Source organism: Anoplolepis gracilipes, chromosome 6 (assembly GCF_047496725.1).
Source record: "Anoplolepis gracilipes chromosome 6, ASM4749672v1, whole genome shotgun sequence".
NCBI lineage: Eukaryota > Metazoa > Arthropoda > Insecta > Hymenoptera > Formicidae > Anoplolepis > Anoplolepis gracilipes.
The window spans coordinates 1,782,956-1,801,107 of NC_132975.1; the positions used below are offsets into that span (position 1 = coordinate 1,782,956).

The following is an 18,152-nucleotide window of genomic DNA, read 5'->3' on the forward strand; positions in this document are numbered from 1 at the left end:
TCAATCACGCGGCATCCATCCGGAAGTCCCCAGTTTAGACAATTCTAATGGCCACGAAAGCCTCAAACTAGAAGTGTATATATTCTTACATATTAAGAATATCTAATACTTTTCTCCTTTTTAAAGGATTTCTGTCTTTAGTTAAGAAAATCCTCTTGGCGCTTATTTTAGGGGAAGCTATTCTAAAAATAAGTGGTATATTCTTAAAATGAAAATATGATTTTTTCGGTGTTACTGCCGGTTATGAACGGCCTATTAGATAGAGAGAAGTTTTGTGGCAAAATACTCTTTGGTGGGTTGCCATTGCCATCCAAGAGGTGGTGATCAACATAAATCGAATAAAAATTCGAAAATTCTGGTCGGATTTGAACCCAAGATCTCTTAGGCACAGCAAGCAGACGCACAACTCACTGTGCCAAAATCGCACTATTTTATTTGTATTTTCTATATAATTTATATATATTTGAAAATATACATGAAATTACATATACCTTTTATATATCCGAAAATTTTATATTTAATCTTGTACAAAGTATTAATATTATATATATTTTATATATAATATTATATATATAATTATATATTTTAAAATGTATATATTATAACAAATTTTATAAAAATGCAAATATCCCAATATTTATTATATACAATATTTGTATTATAAATATATATTATATACTTATATTTTCTTTATATCATAAGCGGCAAAAAGTGATTAAATTTTTTATATGTATTTTTATATCTTATATATACAGGGTGTCCCAGAACAACCTTCCGTCCGTAAAATGACGTATTCCTGACACAATTTTAAGACAATTTTTCCTTTACCAAAATTTGATTTGAAGCTTAGTTTTTGAGTTATAAGCAAAAATAGTTAGCAAATCACACGTCGAGTACAGAAGGCAGATAGAACGGCGCGGCACATCGCGAGCGAGGGCGCAGCTGACCGTTCGACGAGTGATTACCGCCGCATGAGTTGCTAACTATTTTATCTTATAACATAAAATTATGCTTTAAATAAAATTTTGGTAAAGAAGAAAATGTCTTATAATTACGTCAGGAATAAGTGTTCCTTAACATAACGTTGGACGCTGTGATCAGCTGATTGCTACACGCGATGTGTCTCTCAGCTGAGCCGGAAAATCAATATATCGATCAGTCTGAAGTCGTTGACGACAATGTCGATGACAATCGAAAGAGCGTCGCCGTCGCGGAGGCGGTTATTTCTCTCTCTCTCTCTCTCTCTTTCTTTCACTCACTCTGTTCCTTCCTTTTACGCACACACTCAGACATACACACATTGCGTGTAGCAATCAGCTGATCGCAGCGTCCGATGGCCGGCGATTCGGAACAACTTTTGGTCATTAAAGTAATATTATTTTAAGAAATAAAATATATATTAATATATATTTACGTATAAGTACTAATATATTATATAGAATATATTTTAGAATATATACATTTTTATGGGGGTGTGTATGTTATGAAACTAACTAATAAATTTATTTATGTAATTTTTTTATTTAAAACTTATAAAAAGATTTGCGCCTTCGTAAAAACACTTGTACGTACTATCTTCGCACTAGTTTTGTTGATTATAATAAAAAGAATTTGAGATTTCTTTGGGGTAGTACTTATGCATATTTACCTTATTTTTTTATTATATTTTGAAAATCATCAAGTTCCTTTAACTTACTCTATAAATTCCATTTGATAATCGTTTTTAATTATACGCTTTCGCATGACTTTTCGCGCAAAGCGAGATCTACACATCGCCTGATTGTATTAAAGTTAGTGTAACATAAAAAATTTATTGCGTGACACTTATGTAAACTATAGTATTTTTACGGTAGTAATACAGTCTTATTGCAGTAATATACAGTAAATTAGTTAAAAATAATTTCTGTGCAATGTAGGTAAATAATTCTGTACATTGTCGGTAAAAAAGCAAGTAATATGATATAATAAAACGTTTATTTTGTTATTCTCGAAAAAGCTACATAAACAATCTATACATTTTCTATAATAAAACATAGCAGGATGAGCTAAAAATTGTATATGTTGTTTTGTAATTATATAATATGTTTGCTAAAATATTCGTGTAATTCAAATAACCGTGTAATTATTTTCAATGTGAAAAACTGTGGCTTATGTAACTGTTCTTCAATTATCTCCTGGCCCTCAGATCCCCTTGATAACCACAATTTGCCCATGACTGGTCTTTAACGTTTCTTACATCGTCGATGTTATAAGGTTTCATGAAGTTTGCAACTTCTTACGCGAGATCTAACTCACATCACTCGATACTCGGATTCGAAACTATATAATTATAGACCCTGTTTTATTTAAATTACAAATAAGTATATTAAGTTAAGTTTGATTAAATTAAATTAATTTTAACTTGTTATTATTATTGTCCAGACACTGATTGTATTAAAAAATTTAAGAAAATAAAAACTTTTTCTTGTGTTTTTCTTTTTTTTTTAAATAATAATATTTTGATGTTAGTGTGTATAGTCTTATAACACATTAATAAAATAAAATATTTCAGTAAAATATTTTTAAATTTCAATATTTTTTTCATATATAAATCTTAAAAATTGTTTATTTAGCCAGATAATTAAAATAATTTAAATTTTGAATGGATTGAATTTGAAACTAGACATTGCCACAAATTGCACTTGTGGCGACTACATTTAGTGTTACAGTAAGTGCTACGGTAAATGCTATAAAAATTTATCAAAATCAGAGCGTAGACGTTTACAGAAGATTTACGAAGGTCAATTAAGCTGTTTTGTAGATAACAATATTGTTTGTATCCAACTATCTCTTTTCACTATTGTTGATGAATAAATTAATTGACACATCTTGTTAATTTTGAATAGAGTAAAGAACAGTGAAGTATGATAATTCGGTACTAAATATCTGTAATAAGATGTACACTTTCTCATTTACTTTACTTATTAATCATTTTTTATGTAAAATATATTTTACGCTTTACAATGTTCGGTTTATGTGTAATATACCTCTATTAATTCCCGATAAAAAATGGGTTTAATATGGTTAGATGTAAAAATACATAATTAGATATAAAAAGATCTGGTAATATTTAATTTTATATGATCATATATAATAATATACGAAAAATGGCGCAATATGATCTTATATGACAATATCTTTATATATGTAAACATATAATCACATTTGGTTAAATCTGATTATATATGAAAACAGATTTTGCCGAATATGATTATATGTATAAAGATAAGATCATATGACGCCAAATTTCGGATATTGTTATATATGATTAAATCATATAGCGTCAAATTACAAATTTAATTTCACAAATAATGCACAAATTATATTACATATGGTCAGATCGCGCCAAATTTCAAATATATTATAAATTATATATAATCGTATATAATTACACAGTGTGTTTCAAAGGCCCGTAGCATAATTTATATTTTGTAGTTGTGTATAATAGTTACAGGAATTGTTCGAATTAACTACCATTGACCTGTAAATCAAGGCTGCAAGTCAAATTGCAGACAAAACAGCACATCAATAGCAATAGGGAATTTTTTAGAGAGTCCGATAATCAATAATGGTTCACTGCTGTGAACTTTGTTTACAGATCAATGGTAGTCAGTTTTAGGCAATTGCTGTAACCTAACCTAACCACAAAGAAATAAACACTATACCAGCAACGAGATGTGTTGTATACGGCGCATACTTGCGCATCGCCTGTTGACATAACTAAGCGACCCCAACCCTACGTTACTTAACAAAAAATACTCGTTACGCCCTCCTCTATCACCTCTTGAAGTTATGCCGTGGGCTTTTGAAACACCCTGCATATAATTATAATAAGTTTATTTTTTTCGGATTTATAAAATAATATATATAAAAAAATATAAGTAATATATATATATATATTGTCACGTCCGCGGAACGATTTCGATATTATTTTCCGAGCGCGCGCGACGCAACTATTCGTCTTCCCTTCTCACACTCGCGCACACGCAATAAAGGGACACTTCTTAAAATTCAGAACAACCTTTATAAACGTAATAATTATACAGATCACAACTACAATACTCATAAGTAATCTTTCTCCATAGAATCCCGAACGAGGCTTTCGAGATTCTCTTTTCAAAATATCTCCGTCTCTATGCGACGCTCCTTCAATTGTCTTGTACTTGAAAATCAATATATTGATTTTCCGACTCAGCTGAGAGTCAATCGATACTTTTTTCCGTTACACGGAAGATATAGACGTCACGGACGCAATAATATATATATATATATATATATATATATAAAGAATTATAATAGTTCTCACTTAAATAAGAATAATATCGTCATAGGCTATAGAGAGCGCGACGTGAATCGAAAACATATAATATAACAGAGTCAATAAATATATAAATTCTATAATTCAGTGTATTCAAAACAATAATTATACAATGATCGATGACTTAAAGATTAAAGATTGGTAAATAAACTGCAAATAATTAAAGATAAAATGGACGAACGTTTCGGGCTCCTACTTTGAGCCTTCTTCAGCGCAATCTTAGTAAAAAACCGTAATACTTTTATATAATACTATACATAAATACGTTATAACGTTCCCGATCGAACTTCATGCGGACTTAATCTATAAATTCGCAAGATAAATGACATCGTAGTTACTGATCTCGTAGTTCTTCTATGACCTCCAAGGTTGGAAAGCCCGGAGACTCAACTTGAATTTTTATATAAAGAAATGAAAGCTTGGCGACTTGATCTCAATCCCCGTTGAATCCTGGAAGAATGGAATGTCGGGTTTTTTTTATAAAATAATTTTAATGCAATGGAAGCAAGTCACCAAACTGTACAGGTAGATAATATCCCTACTTATAATATTAGATTGTTCCGCAAAAAATATTTCTCCTAGCGTGACCGTTTAGTTCAAGATTCCCTCGATTACTGTCAACCGTATGGTAAAGAAAGCTCGTTTATATACAAGATCATGACTTTGAAATTTTTGGGAGCTTATTTATTAAGTCATGATATAGTGTTGGTAGATTTTCTGTGTCCGTCTGTAAGTTTAAACCATTCCTTTGTCTTTTAATAAAAATTATTTCGGATGTCAATCTTTTAATATAGAAGGGGTCTTCATCTAAAATCTCGACCTTATTCCATTTAAAATCATGGTTGTATAAAAGTCTGTGATTCGTAATGACAGATTGTTTATTAGTATTTCTTTTAATTTGTGACTTATGTTCCGAGGTCCTTGTTTTTAGCATTCTTGACGTTTGACCCATGTATGTTGCATCACAATCGGAACAGCTGATTTTGTATACGACATTAGTTTTTTTATTATTCGGTATGCTATTCTTCTGTCCTTTAATCAACCTATTGAGTTTATTTAAACTAGTGAAAGACAATCTTACATTTAGTTTTTTTGTGATATTCTTAAACTGTTCAGTAAGATTAAGTAAGAATGGTACAGTAAAATACGAGGACTGATTTTCGAAAGTCGTATTTTTGTTGAACTCCCGTTTCTCATTCAAATATTTTACACGTTTATTAATGACATTGAAAATCAAATTGAGAGGATAATTTTCTAAGAGGATTTTGATAATGAGTTCGAAGTTTTTTGTGTGGAATTTTGGATGTGATAATGAAAAGGCTCTGTCCACCAGTCCAATGATCGTACCCTTCTTTTGACATTAAGGATGTTGTGAGTTAAAATTAAGGTATCTCCCCGAAAATGTTGATTTATGAAACCAATCAAAAATTAAAAAGTTTTTTTCAGCTATAAGCGTTACGTCTAAAAAATTAATAGTTCTATCATGTTTTAACTCTAAAGTGAATTGTAATCTGTCATGAAATGAGTTAAATGTAGAGAGGGATAAATCAACAACATTGGAGGGAACCGCCATTAAAATGTCATCAACGTATCTGATGTAAAACGGAGAAGTAAACCGTAACATGCACAGTACTTTCTCTTCAAGATCTTGTAAGACAATGTCCGCTATGATTGGAGATAAGGGAGAACCTATCGGGGTACCAAATGTCTGACGATAAATAATATTATTAAAAGTGAAAAAGGTTGAATGTAGGACTAATTTAACTCCGTTTAGAAATTCCGTTTCAGTCAAATCACAATTATCCCCCACAAAAGTCCATCTATTCGCAACACTATCTAAAGCGAGGTTTGTAGGGATGTTAGTGAATAAGGAGACCACATCTAGAGAGATCAATTTCATGTTGTCATCAATATAAATGTTTGCTAAATAGTTGACTAGATCAAAACTATTGTTAATGTGACTTAATGCCCTCGGAAAACTTTTGCTCATAATTTTTTGTAAAAACAAAGCGAGATGGTAAAGAGGACTGTTAATGGAAGAATTATCAGTCTATACGAAGTGTTCGGTTTATGGATCTTAGGTAAACCATACGCCCTTGGTAAAATACCGTCTGTAAACAAAAGATCCTTATACGTGGCATTGGAAATGTATCCATGATTCTTCCATCTCGATAATAAATCTTTTAAATTCGAAATTAATTTCTTTATAAGATCTTTTTAAATAATTAAGTAAGTGTCTTCGTCTGTGAGTAAGTTTTCTACCTTATTTATGTATTCTGTCAAGAGCTACGGTGACATTGCCCTTATCTGCTCGTGTTAGAATGATATCTTTATTATTATCGAGAAATCTTTTGGTGTTAGAGAATGCACTGGCCAACCATTCATTATGTTGTGATTTTGGAAAGGAATATGTGGGAATGTTCTTAGATCTGTCTCTAATTAGCATTTTGGTTTCTATTGGAAATTTCTTCAAATTGTTTTTAAGTTCTTTATGAATTCTACGGTTACGGAAGACTTATTATTGAATAACGGAAGACTAAAAAAACTAATGTCGTATACAAAATCAGCTGTTCCGATTGTGATGTAACATACATGATCAAACATCGAGAATGCTAAAAACAAGGACCTCGGAACATAAGTCACAAATTAAAAGAAATACTAAAAAACAATCTGTCATTACGAATCACAGACTTTTATACAACCATGATTTTAAATGGACTAAGTCGAGATTTTAGATGAAGACCCCTTCTATATTAAAAGATTGACATCCGAAATAATTTTTATTAAAAGACAAAGGAATGATTTAAACTTACAGACGGACACAGAAAATCTACCAACACTATATCATGACTTAATAAATAAGCTCCCAAAAATTTCAGTCATGATCTTGTATATAAACGAGCTTTCTTTACCATACGGTTGACAGTAATCGAGAGAATCTTGAATTAAACGGTCACGCTAGGAGAAATATTTTTTGCGGAACAATCTAATATTGTAAGTAGAGATATTATCTACCTGTACAGTTTGGTGACTTGCTTCCATTGCATTAAAATTATTTTATAAAAAAAACCCGACATTCCATTCTTCCAGGATTCAACGGAGATTGAGATCAAGTCGCCAAGCTTTCATTTCTTTATATAAAAATTCAAGTTGAGTCTCCGGACTTTCCAACCTTGGAGGTCATAGAAGAACTACGAGATCAGTAACTACGATATCATTTATCTTGCGAATTTATAGATTAAGTCCGCATGAAGTTCGATCGGGAACGTTATAAAGTATTTATGTACAGTATTATATAAGAGTATTACGGTTTTTTACTAAGATTGCGCTGAAGAAGGCTCAAAGCAAGAGCCCGAAACGTTCGTTCGTTTTATCTTTAATTATTTGCGGTTTATTTACCAATCTTTAATCTTTAAGTCATCGATCATTTTATAATTATTGTTTTGAATACACTGAATTATAGAATTTATATGTTTATTGACTCTTTGTTATATTATATGTTTTCGATTCACGTCTCGTTCTCTATAGCCTATGACGATATTATTCTTAATATATATATACAGGGTGTCCCATAACTTGCGAACCACCCGTCAGGTGCAGATAGAGTAAATTAAATTGAGTAAAAAAGTTATCTACCATTTTGCAATTTTCGTAATAGTTAATGCGATATTAATTATAAGAGATCAGCCAATCGGCGCCCGGCAACAGCGCGCGGCACGAAGAAGCCTCCTACTGTTACTTGATACTACGCGCGCCGACGAAGCGGTGGGAGGAACGCTCTGCATTGACAACCTGAAGAGTCATTCCTCAAGAGTCGTTCCTCCCACCGCTTCATCAACACGTCTAGTATCAAGTAACAGTAGAAGGCTTCTTCGTGCCGCGCGCTTCTGCCGGGCGCCGATTGGCTGATCTCTTATAATTAATATCTCATTAACTATTGCGAAAATTGCAAAATAGTAGATAACTTTTTTACTCAATTTAACCTACTCTACCTGCACCTGACGGTTGGTTCGCGATTTATGGTACACCCTGTATATATAGAGTGTTCCGAAAATGCCGGTAAATATTTTAATGGCAGGTTCTTTAGAACATTTTAAGACGAAAAGTTTAATATAAAAATGTCGAAGCTACAATAGTTTTCAAACTGGAAGCAATTATATTTCACGAATGATAGGGCTGAGATTTCGCGCTCTCAGGTACGGCAAAATAACAAGTGCTAACATAATATTCATAATATCGTGAAAAGAGCGCTATTTATAGGAGCATTTTTATCACTTGTTATTTTGGCGCATCTAAGAGCGCGAAATCTTAGCCCTATCATTCGTGCGATATAATTGCTTCCAGTTTGAAAACTATTGTAGCCTCGACATTTTTGTATTAAACTTTTCGTCTTAAAATGTTCTAAAGAACCTGTCATTAAAATATTTACCGACATTTTCAGGACACCCTGTATATATATATATATATATATATATATATATATATATATATAATATTACAAATTTTAGTGGTATTTCAAATGAAATTAATAAACATTTTTTATTAGATTTTGTTTTTCCTGATACATAAAAGAAAACATTATTACGTTTACAAAGACTATTACAGATAACATTTAAAAAAACTTCACAATTTTTATTTAAATTAATATATATGTATATATATGTTTTTTTTTTAAACAAATAACTTCTCTTTTTCTTTCTCTTTTAGTTGAAGCATTTTTTATAAACCTATTGTTTAGAAAAATAATTGAATATACATACACTTAAACAAAATAGACGGTATATTCTGATACATATTATACATATATCTTACCGCAGCTGCAGTTTCTAATGATCCAACAAAAAATCCAGCAATATTTAAATTGAAAACCTTGGTACTTCTTTGCAATAGAAACAATATCATCTTTTGTACTTTTAAGGAAGCTGTGTACCATTGAATACTGTATCTATATAACAAATTAATAATTAGAGAGAAATAAGAAAGTTTATATTATTATTTTTGTTACATATACACACGCTCACACTTATTTTGTTCTATATAAACTTTTTTGTTTTTCTATTTTCGTTTTTTCAATTGTAGTAATTATATTTCTATTATATTTATAATTTACAAAACAAGTACTCGTACGTAGTAATTATATGATATAGTATGGATGTTTTCCTTACGCAGTGATAAATACATCATTATTGTGATCCATAATTTCTTGTGCAATATAATTGCCTAGAAAGAGGTACATTAAATAAATTAAGCAGGATGTTAAAGGTAACATAATTTCTTCAACATCATGTCCTAATGACAACCCCTGAAAAAGCTAAAATACAAATGCAATAATAATTTTAGTAAGAGCTGCACATTAATTTCAAACAGAATATTAAATTAGACAGAACTGGTCGATGAAAATTTAACTGTAATTATAAAATTTGAAGATAACTGATAATTTTATGATGAAGTTTATAGATAGAGAAAGCATTTGAAAGAAAAAATAAGACTTACTCGAAAAAAACTAAGACATCCGCTAACCAGTCCAATTACTATCATAAAAGAGAACATTACTTTAAATCTGGATATCGATGAATTTGAAAATCTTCGAGAAAAAAAGAGAGCATTACTCGTTTCTTCTTGCACGTATTATCGCGCTTGAATACTTACTTCATAGCTTCACGATGCATATTCACAGCACAAATCAATTTTTGAAAAGTTAAATTTTTGTTTCTTAGACTGCCTTTTCTTAAAGCATCGACTGCCATTGATTGTTCGATACGATAACTGAAAACATTTCTTTTGTCGTAATCATATAACTTTTCTAAACATCCATATTTAAATTCATGATTCTTATATTTTATCTTCTTACCAAGCAATCCGAAACATTCCACAGGCATATTGCAGATAGACTATTAATATCGTTCCTGTCGCTAGTAATGCGATTATTCCTATTAATAGAGCAGTGTTTGCATGCAATAAAATCAAATACAAGTATTTTTTCTGATTGATAAAATATTCGGTAACAATTATCTTCCTTGGCGAAAAACGCCGAGATTCATTTATAGATAATAGGATGTCGAAAAATTTCGGGCAAAATTCATATATAATTACAGGTCCCATGAATGTTAATATCACTACAAAATGTTTTAAAATCAACAATACACAAACACTCGATGAGAAGGTTTACTACGAAAAGAAAGGTGGGTAAAATGTGCTGATTTTTGCGTAAAAAGTATAACGTAAGTTATATATATTTGCTTATAGTTTTTGAGTTGCCGAATACAAAAATACCCATTTTATTGGTCTAAGTCCGTGGAAAAGTGGTCAAAATTCGTCTTAAAGGGTAATAAGTCACTTTTAATACCAATTCAATTAGAGTCGATTTTGCAATTATTTAATTATTTATATTATAGTTTTATAATTTTTTTTACTGAAAACTAAAGAAATACTTTTAATGAAACACTTTAGAAATGCTAAATCTAACATAGCAAAATCAATATAATATAAAAATAAATAAATATAATAAATAAATAGTTAATTTCAATTCAAGAATCTTAAGTGTCATCAGATGTGCAACTTATAAAAATAATTAAATGTTAAGGAGAGAATTTCAAAAACATAAAGAGAAATAGATATTTCGACTTTATATAACATTAGCGGACCCGATTAACCAAGAAACTGACAAGATTAAGATTCTGATGACGAATAAAACGAGACGCTATACAGTATAATATAAAAAGTAATATAATAGAGCTCCAGTCAAAGGTCTACTGTAAAAAACTTAACACGCCTCTAGGTGAAACCTTTATAGTAGTAGAAGTCCATTTTAAGATATTTAAAACTGTTCAATGTAAACAATTGCATCTGATGAGGCTTAAGATAAATTGACTATTTATTTTTTAATTTTTATATTATATTGATTTGGCTATGTTAGATTTAACATTTCTAAAATGTTTCATTTTAAAGTGTTTCTTTAGTTTTCAGTAAAAGAAATTATAAAACTAAACTATAATATAAATAATTGCAAAATCGACTCTAATTGAATTGCTATTAAAAGTGACTTATTCCCTTTTTGGCCACTTTCCTACAAGCTTAGACCAATAAAATGGGTATTTTCGTAATTAACAACTCAAAAATTATAAGAAAATATATGTAACTTACATTTTCTGGGCAAAAATCAGCATATTTTACCCACTTTCCTTTGCTAATTGCTTTTAAACAAAATATATTCACTTAATGTTTAATGAAAATCAAAAGCAATTGTCTTACATATTAATCCAGCCGTATAACGTTTTGCATAGCTGCTGTATTTTTTTATAATACTTATTTCATTTTCGTCCGTTAACTTTTTATAGCTGTTTTGCAATTGCTCTAACAAACACTTTACCTGTTCACCATTTTTATATTTTGTAATGTACGGGGAAAAAAATATATATATGTATATGTGTGTATATATATATATATATATATATATATATATATATATATATATATATATATATTCATATTATGTATAAATATTTGTGTCTCAAAAATATTTATCTGTGTACACTGTATACATATAAATACAATATGCAATATAGTGTTTACTTACATCTTCAATGTTAATATGAAACCAACTATATTTAACAACAAAAAGAGTATAAAATAATATAGAAGAGAGAACGTTAATAAGAAGATCCAGAGTACATTTTGAAGTTAGAAATGCTGTAAACTACAAATAATAATTTAATATTCAATTATTTTTACTAAATTTATTATTTTATTATTTGATTAGAAAACAAGTCTTAGATCATAAATATAGTTAGGGCATTCTTTGTCAAGCGGATCACCCGCCGTTCCAAAATTGTATTTGACGTAGAAGGACCATCGTGCACACAAAGTTAGTTACAAGTATAAGCAATCGAAGCTATATGGCCTTTTGAAAAATTCAAAATAACGGATCCAATAGGCGGACATAAAAGTTCAAAATGTAAAATAGTTCACAATTTTACTTTAGTCTTGCTTTCTAAGCGTTTTTGAGAATGCTTACAAATATGTTATCAAATTTTAGAAATTCAAAGTAGCGGATCCAATATGGTAGCCATAAAAGTGCAAAATGTAAAATAAAATAAAGTTTAAAAAATAAAATTTACTGCAATCTTGTTTACTGAGGGTTTTCGAAGATGCTGATTATAAATCTGTTATCAGAAATATTAAATTCAAGATAATGTTATCAAAAATATTAAATTCAAGATATCTATTGCTTATTTTCATTTTCAATACTACTGTAAAGAGTAGCTGGATGAGAGAAGACACTTTAGAAATCAATGCTGTTACATAGACAGTCTCAATCCTGTAAAATGCAAAGAGCTTTTCTTTCTTTTATTTTGTACTTTTATATCTGCCATGTTGAATCCGCCATTTTGAATTTCTAAAATTTTACTACATTCATAATTTTACAGATTCATAATCGGTAGCCTCAAAAACCCTTAGCAAGCAAAACTGAAATAAATTTGTAAACTATTTTACATTTTGAATTTTTATGCCCGCCATATTGGATCCGCTATTTTGAATTTTTCAAAAGGCCACATGGCTTTCGATAGCTTATGCCTGTAACTTTGTATGCAAGATGGCCCTTCTACACCAAATATAATTTTTGAACGGCGAGTGATCCGCTTGACAACAAATGCCCTATATGTATATGTATACAGGGTGTCTCATAACTCTCAATTAATACTTTAGGGGGTGAAAGAAGGTGAAATTTTGAGTAAAAAGTTTTTTTCCCGATTTTGGCTCAGACCATTATTTACCGAGTTATTAACAATTAAAGTTGACTAATCAAACGGCGCGTGGCCGGAGTACTTAGGAACGTAGCATGCCATGGGACCCTTACTGTACATTTTCTCCATTAAAATTTTATTTTAATTTTTCTTGTTGAATAATGAATAAATAAATCAATAAATTGATAGATAAATAAATAAATAAATAAATAAGAAGAATAAATACAGTTAGAAATGTATACAAAGGACAATATTAAAAACTCCGTTTTTTAGCCCCTCGGCGGAACGGGTAAAACGTATTGGAAACGTTTTGATTGAGTGTCTGTTTGACGAAAATGAACCCTGGAATGTCCAGAATTCAGGGGAAAACTTTTGACACTAAAATAAAGATGCATATTATGAAAAATAAGGATAAGTTTATGGTTATGGAAGAAAGAGTTTCTGTGTTCTAACCGCTATTTATTTTTACTGTAATGCTTTCTAATACTAAAACCACCAAAAGAATGCAATTTTTAATACACCATGTGTCCCACAAGAACTGAAATCTCAGAATAAAAAAGATTTAAAAAAAAAAATATTTTCTAAGAAGGATCATTTAGTCACATATTTTGTTCCAGAGTGCACCACGAAGAGGCGATCCTTTTTACACTCCATATTTTTTATTTGTTTTTTTTTTATTTTTTTAAAATAATTTTTTTATTTATTTTTAATTTAAAAATTTTTTTTTATTTTTAATTTTTATTTATTTTTTTATTTTTTATTTTAATTTTTTTATCTTTTAAATATGTACATAAAAATATGATAAAACTGCATAAAAGGTCAACACGTCACAGATTTTATCGCTACTTAAATATATTGTAGGGGGGGGGGGATTCTGAGTAATTCTCCACAAGAATTAAGTGGGGGACGGCATTGGTTTAGGAGATATAACAAAATAAAGTTTCATATTTTTCATGCTATTCCTTTGGTTTTATAAACTGATAATACCAACAGTGAGGTTTATTTACGTCCTAATATACGACACATATGTTGTCAAAGTTCAACGTATTACTGCAAATTTATTTATTTAACATGCGATTCTCTGTTGAATGAACCACTTGATATTAATCTTTATTAATAATATATATTTTCAATATTTTCATAACATACACACACACACACGGGGTTGCAAGGGGGGCCTTTGGCCTCCCCTCTACCGTACCCACTCCGTCCACTTCGTTTCGCATATACGTTGCAAGACAAAGCAAAGTTCACATAGGTTTGCAATTTTCCACGTGAAGCGAGGTGAACGGGGTGGGTGCGGGAGAGGGGAGGCCGAAGGCCCCCCTTGCACCCCTTCGCGCACGCGTGTGTGTGTATGTGTATATGTTATGAAAATATTGAAAATATATATCATTAATAAAAATTAATATCAAGTGGTTCATTCAACAGTATATATATCCCTCAAATACTGTAAACAGAAACTTTTTCCGTGTCGCAGAAATTAGTAGGACGTAAATAAACCTGTTGATATTATCAATTTATAAAACCAAGGGAACAGCATGAAAAATATGAAATTTCATTTTGTTATATCTCCTAAACCAATGCCGTCCCCCACTTAATTCTTGCGGGAAATTACTCAGAACAACTCCCCGAACAATATATGTAAGTAGTAAGAAAATCGGAGAGTTATTACCTTTTATGCAGTTTTACCAAAAATATTAATCAAAATATACATATTTATATGTAATTAATATTTTTATGTACATATTTAAAAGATTAAAATAAAAAATAAAAAAATAAATAAAAATTAAAAAATTTAACAAAAATTAAAAAATTAAAAATAAATAAAAAAATAAATTTTAAAAAATAAGAAAAGAACAAATAAAAAACAAAAATTTGGAGTGTAGAAAGGATCGCCTTCTCGTGGTGTACTCTGGAACAAAATATGTGACTAATGATCTTTCTCAGAAAATATTTTTCTTTCAAAAAAAATTTTTTTTATTCTGAGATTTCAGTTCTTGTAGGACACATGGTGTATTGAAAATTTCATTCTTTGTTGGTTTTAGTATTAGAAAACAAATCAGTAAAAATAAATAGTGTTTAGAACACAGAAACTCTTTCTTCTGTAAACTTATCCTTACTTTTCATAATATGCATCTTTATTTTAGCACCAAAAGTTTTCCCCTTAATCCTGGACATTCCAGGGTTCATTTTCGTTAAATAAACACTCAATCAAAACGTTTCCAATAGGTTTTACTCGTTCCGCTGAGGGACTAAAAAACGGGCTTTTTTAACATTGTCCTGATTGTTTTTTATTCTTACTTATTATTTCATATTATTATTTTTATGTAAGAATCATGTACGATACGCCAAAATGACGAAATTGTCAAATTAAATTGTTTGTAAACACATTGTTTTAAAAATTTCTCAAAAAGTTGAAGTTTAATTAAAAACTGAGAGCACCATCGTTTCTGTAAATAAAATTACGTAAGTATCATATGTATATGACACATGTGAAGACAATTTTTTAAGAAATTGTTTAAACAAATTGGTTATTAAACAATTTATTTATTATAATAATGTTTTCTTTCCAGTAATCTTCCTAAATACTCATGCGAACATCCCATAGTTATTCCCATCGCTACTTGATTAGCCATGAGAATTTATAGGTTAAATAATTGAATAAATGTATAAATAAATTAATACATAATTAAATAAACAAAATAATAAGAAATAATAAGTAAGAATAAAAAGCAATCAGAAATATTTTTTAATAACTCAATTAATAATAGTCTCGTTAATAACTCGGTAAATAATAGTCTGAGCCAAAATCGGGAAAGAAACTCTTTACTCAAAATTCCACCTTCTTTCACCCCCTAAAGTATTAATTGAAAGTTATGGGACAGGGTGTCCGGGAAATCGCCCGCAGTACTTCGGGAGGTAATTTGGGACCAAAAAAGAAAGAAAAAAGCTATATAAAAATAAATCCGTTTTTTAATTACAAGACAAAAAAGTTAGCGAATCACAGGACGAGTACGGGCGGTAGGCAGGGACGGTGCAACTCATCGTTTGACGGGTGATTACGAGTAGTAAGCAGCTGATCGCAGCGTGTCCTCGTAATTACCCGCCGGACAGTGAGTTGTGCCGCCCCTGCCTACCATCCGTACTCGTCCCGTGATTCGCTAACATTTTCGTCCTGTAATTTAAAAACTGAGCTTCGGACAAAATTTTGATAGAGGAAAAATCGTCTTATAATTGAGTCAGGAATACGACATACTAAGAACAAGAAGTTGTTTCGAATCATCCTGTATATATGTATATGTATATGTATATAAATGTGTGTGTTTTGTTTAGTATAATAAAAATTTTTTCTATATACAAATATAATTTTATATATGACTAAAAGTTAAAAATTATATTATTATTTATATATTTAGCATCTTCATATAATACTTTAATAACATGTTATAGAGGTAAAATAGAATAAAAAATTTTAATACAAAAATCTTGAGGCTATAATAGTTTTTGAGCTATAAAGTCTAAAGTTTGCTATTATAAGTGTTACACAGAAAACATAAACTTTTACATAAAAATATGTGAAAATATTAAGTATTTTAATTCTATTTAAATATGAAAATTATTCAACCATTAAAATTTCATTTTTTAAAATAACTAAATGTTCTTCATATATTTGTAATTTCTTAATATTAGCTAATCGCTATTATACGATATATATAATTTCTCATGCATATGAGCAAGGACAATATAAAGTCAATTGAATAATAAAAAGTCAATATGAACTAGAAAAAAACAGACAACATTTATCATTTACAATTTAAAAACTATTGAAATTTTAATATTTTTGTTAGGATTTTTGACTAACTCTATTTTACTTTAGAATATGCTATTGAAGTATTGTACGAAGTAATGTACACTTACCTGAAATATAATAAAGCTCGTCAAAATAGTGAAAAACGGAATTAATTGAAATTGAACAAGTTTAGATTGCTGATAAGGCCATAAACCAACTGCAAGTAGCAACATTCGATTAACACGGATCTGCAAGGAGTCAATGCACAGTATCCATTCATGGTTTCACAACATTTGACAGACCGTGTAAATAAACCTCTTTTGTAACGATCTCGTGCTTTTGAAAGAAATATGGCGGCATAATGTGACCCTCACTAGAGACGACGCCTAGGACGTGAACAGAGGTCGGGAATTTCGTCCTAGCTATTACGGGGACTTCATCGGAGTCGTGGGCGAGTCAACGATCGTTCCTTCGATTTATCTTGGCATCGACAGAAAAAATTTTCTCGTTCGAAAAAAACTCTATGCATCTTGCAGCTTCGTTTTTCAGCGAATTCAGAAGCAAGTGACAGTGAGCAACTCTCTTCATTTTAGCAGCTTCGGAGAGCATTTGGCGAACTTTTATTACGTAGGATATTATAGGTCCTCTTCAGCAATTTGACGCATTGTAGTGTTACTCACATCCAAAGTTTTAGCTACTTTTGTCAGAGACTGCCCAGGGTCCTCTGAAATGTACTGTTGAGTCTTTGCGATGATTTCTGGGGTTCTTACAGCCTTTTCTTTCGAGTGCCTCTTCTTTGTCGAGTTTGCAGAACCTTCTGTGGAGTTCTTCGAAGCAAAAAATTTAGCCGCAACATCATACACAGTCGGTTTTGGGTAACCGAAAAACCGAATAATCTGAGAATGCCCAGCACGAAGACCTTCTATTATTGCTCTTCGGTTATATTCTGCACTCGATCTTATTTGCTCGGACATTTTGAGATTACGCACGTTTATTAAAAACATTTGAATTGACAGAACAACAACAACGACCCCCCGCCAAAGTTAAATAAGGCGGGAAATTCAAATTTAAATTTTGTCCGAATTTTGGTTTGGCGGACCCTGTATATATACACTACTCTCCATAAGTTTGGAAACAGCCTATGTTTTACAGTTAAACAGTCTTATTATTGGCCGTGATTTATGCAGATTTTGATATAAATATATCATACGACAGCAAATATTTCTACCTAGGACACTTGGAACACTTATAGATGCCG

General features: G+C 30.3%; 1 protein-coding gene and 1 pseudogene across 1 annotated transcript; both read right to left on the minus strand.

Moving 5' to 3' along the window:
- Nucleotides 1-2,731: 2,731 nt before the first annotated feature.
- On the minus strand, nt 2,732-17,868 carry LOC140666920 (uncharacterized). Its single transcript, XM_072894467.1, has 10 exons — nt 17,575-17,868; nt 17,023-17,166; nt 11,934-12,053; nt 11,609-11,726; nt 10,209-10,473; nt 10,007-10,123; nt 9,851-9,941; nt 9,523-9,668; nt 9,170-9,302; nt 2,732-2,925 (listed from the first exon to the last, which is right to left on the minus strand). The coding sequence occupies exons 1-10, from the start codon at nt 17,866-17,868 to the stop codon at nt 2,872-2,874; spliced, it is 1,482 nt and encodes a 493-aa protein (XP_072750568.1). The 3' UTR covers nt 2,732-2,871.
- On the minus strand, nt 5,050-6,257 carry LOC140666823 (uncharacterized; annotated as a pseudogene).
- Nucleotides 17,869-18,152: the final 284 nt, after the last annotated feature.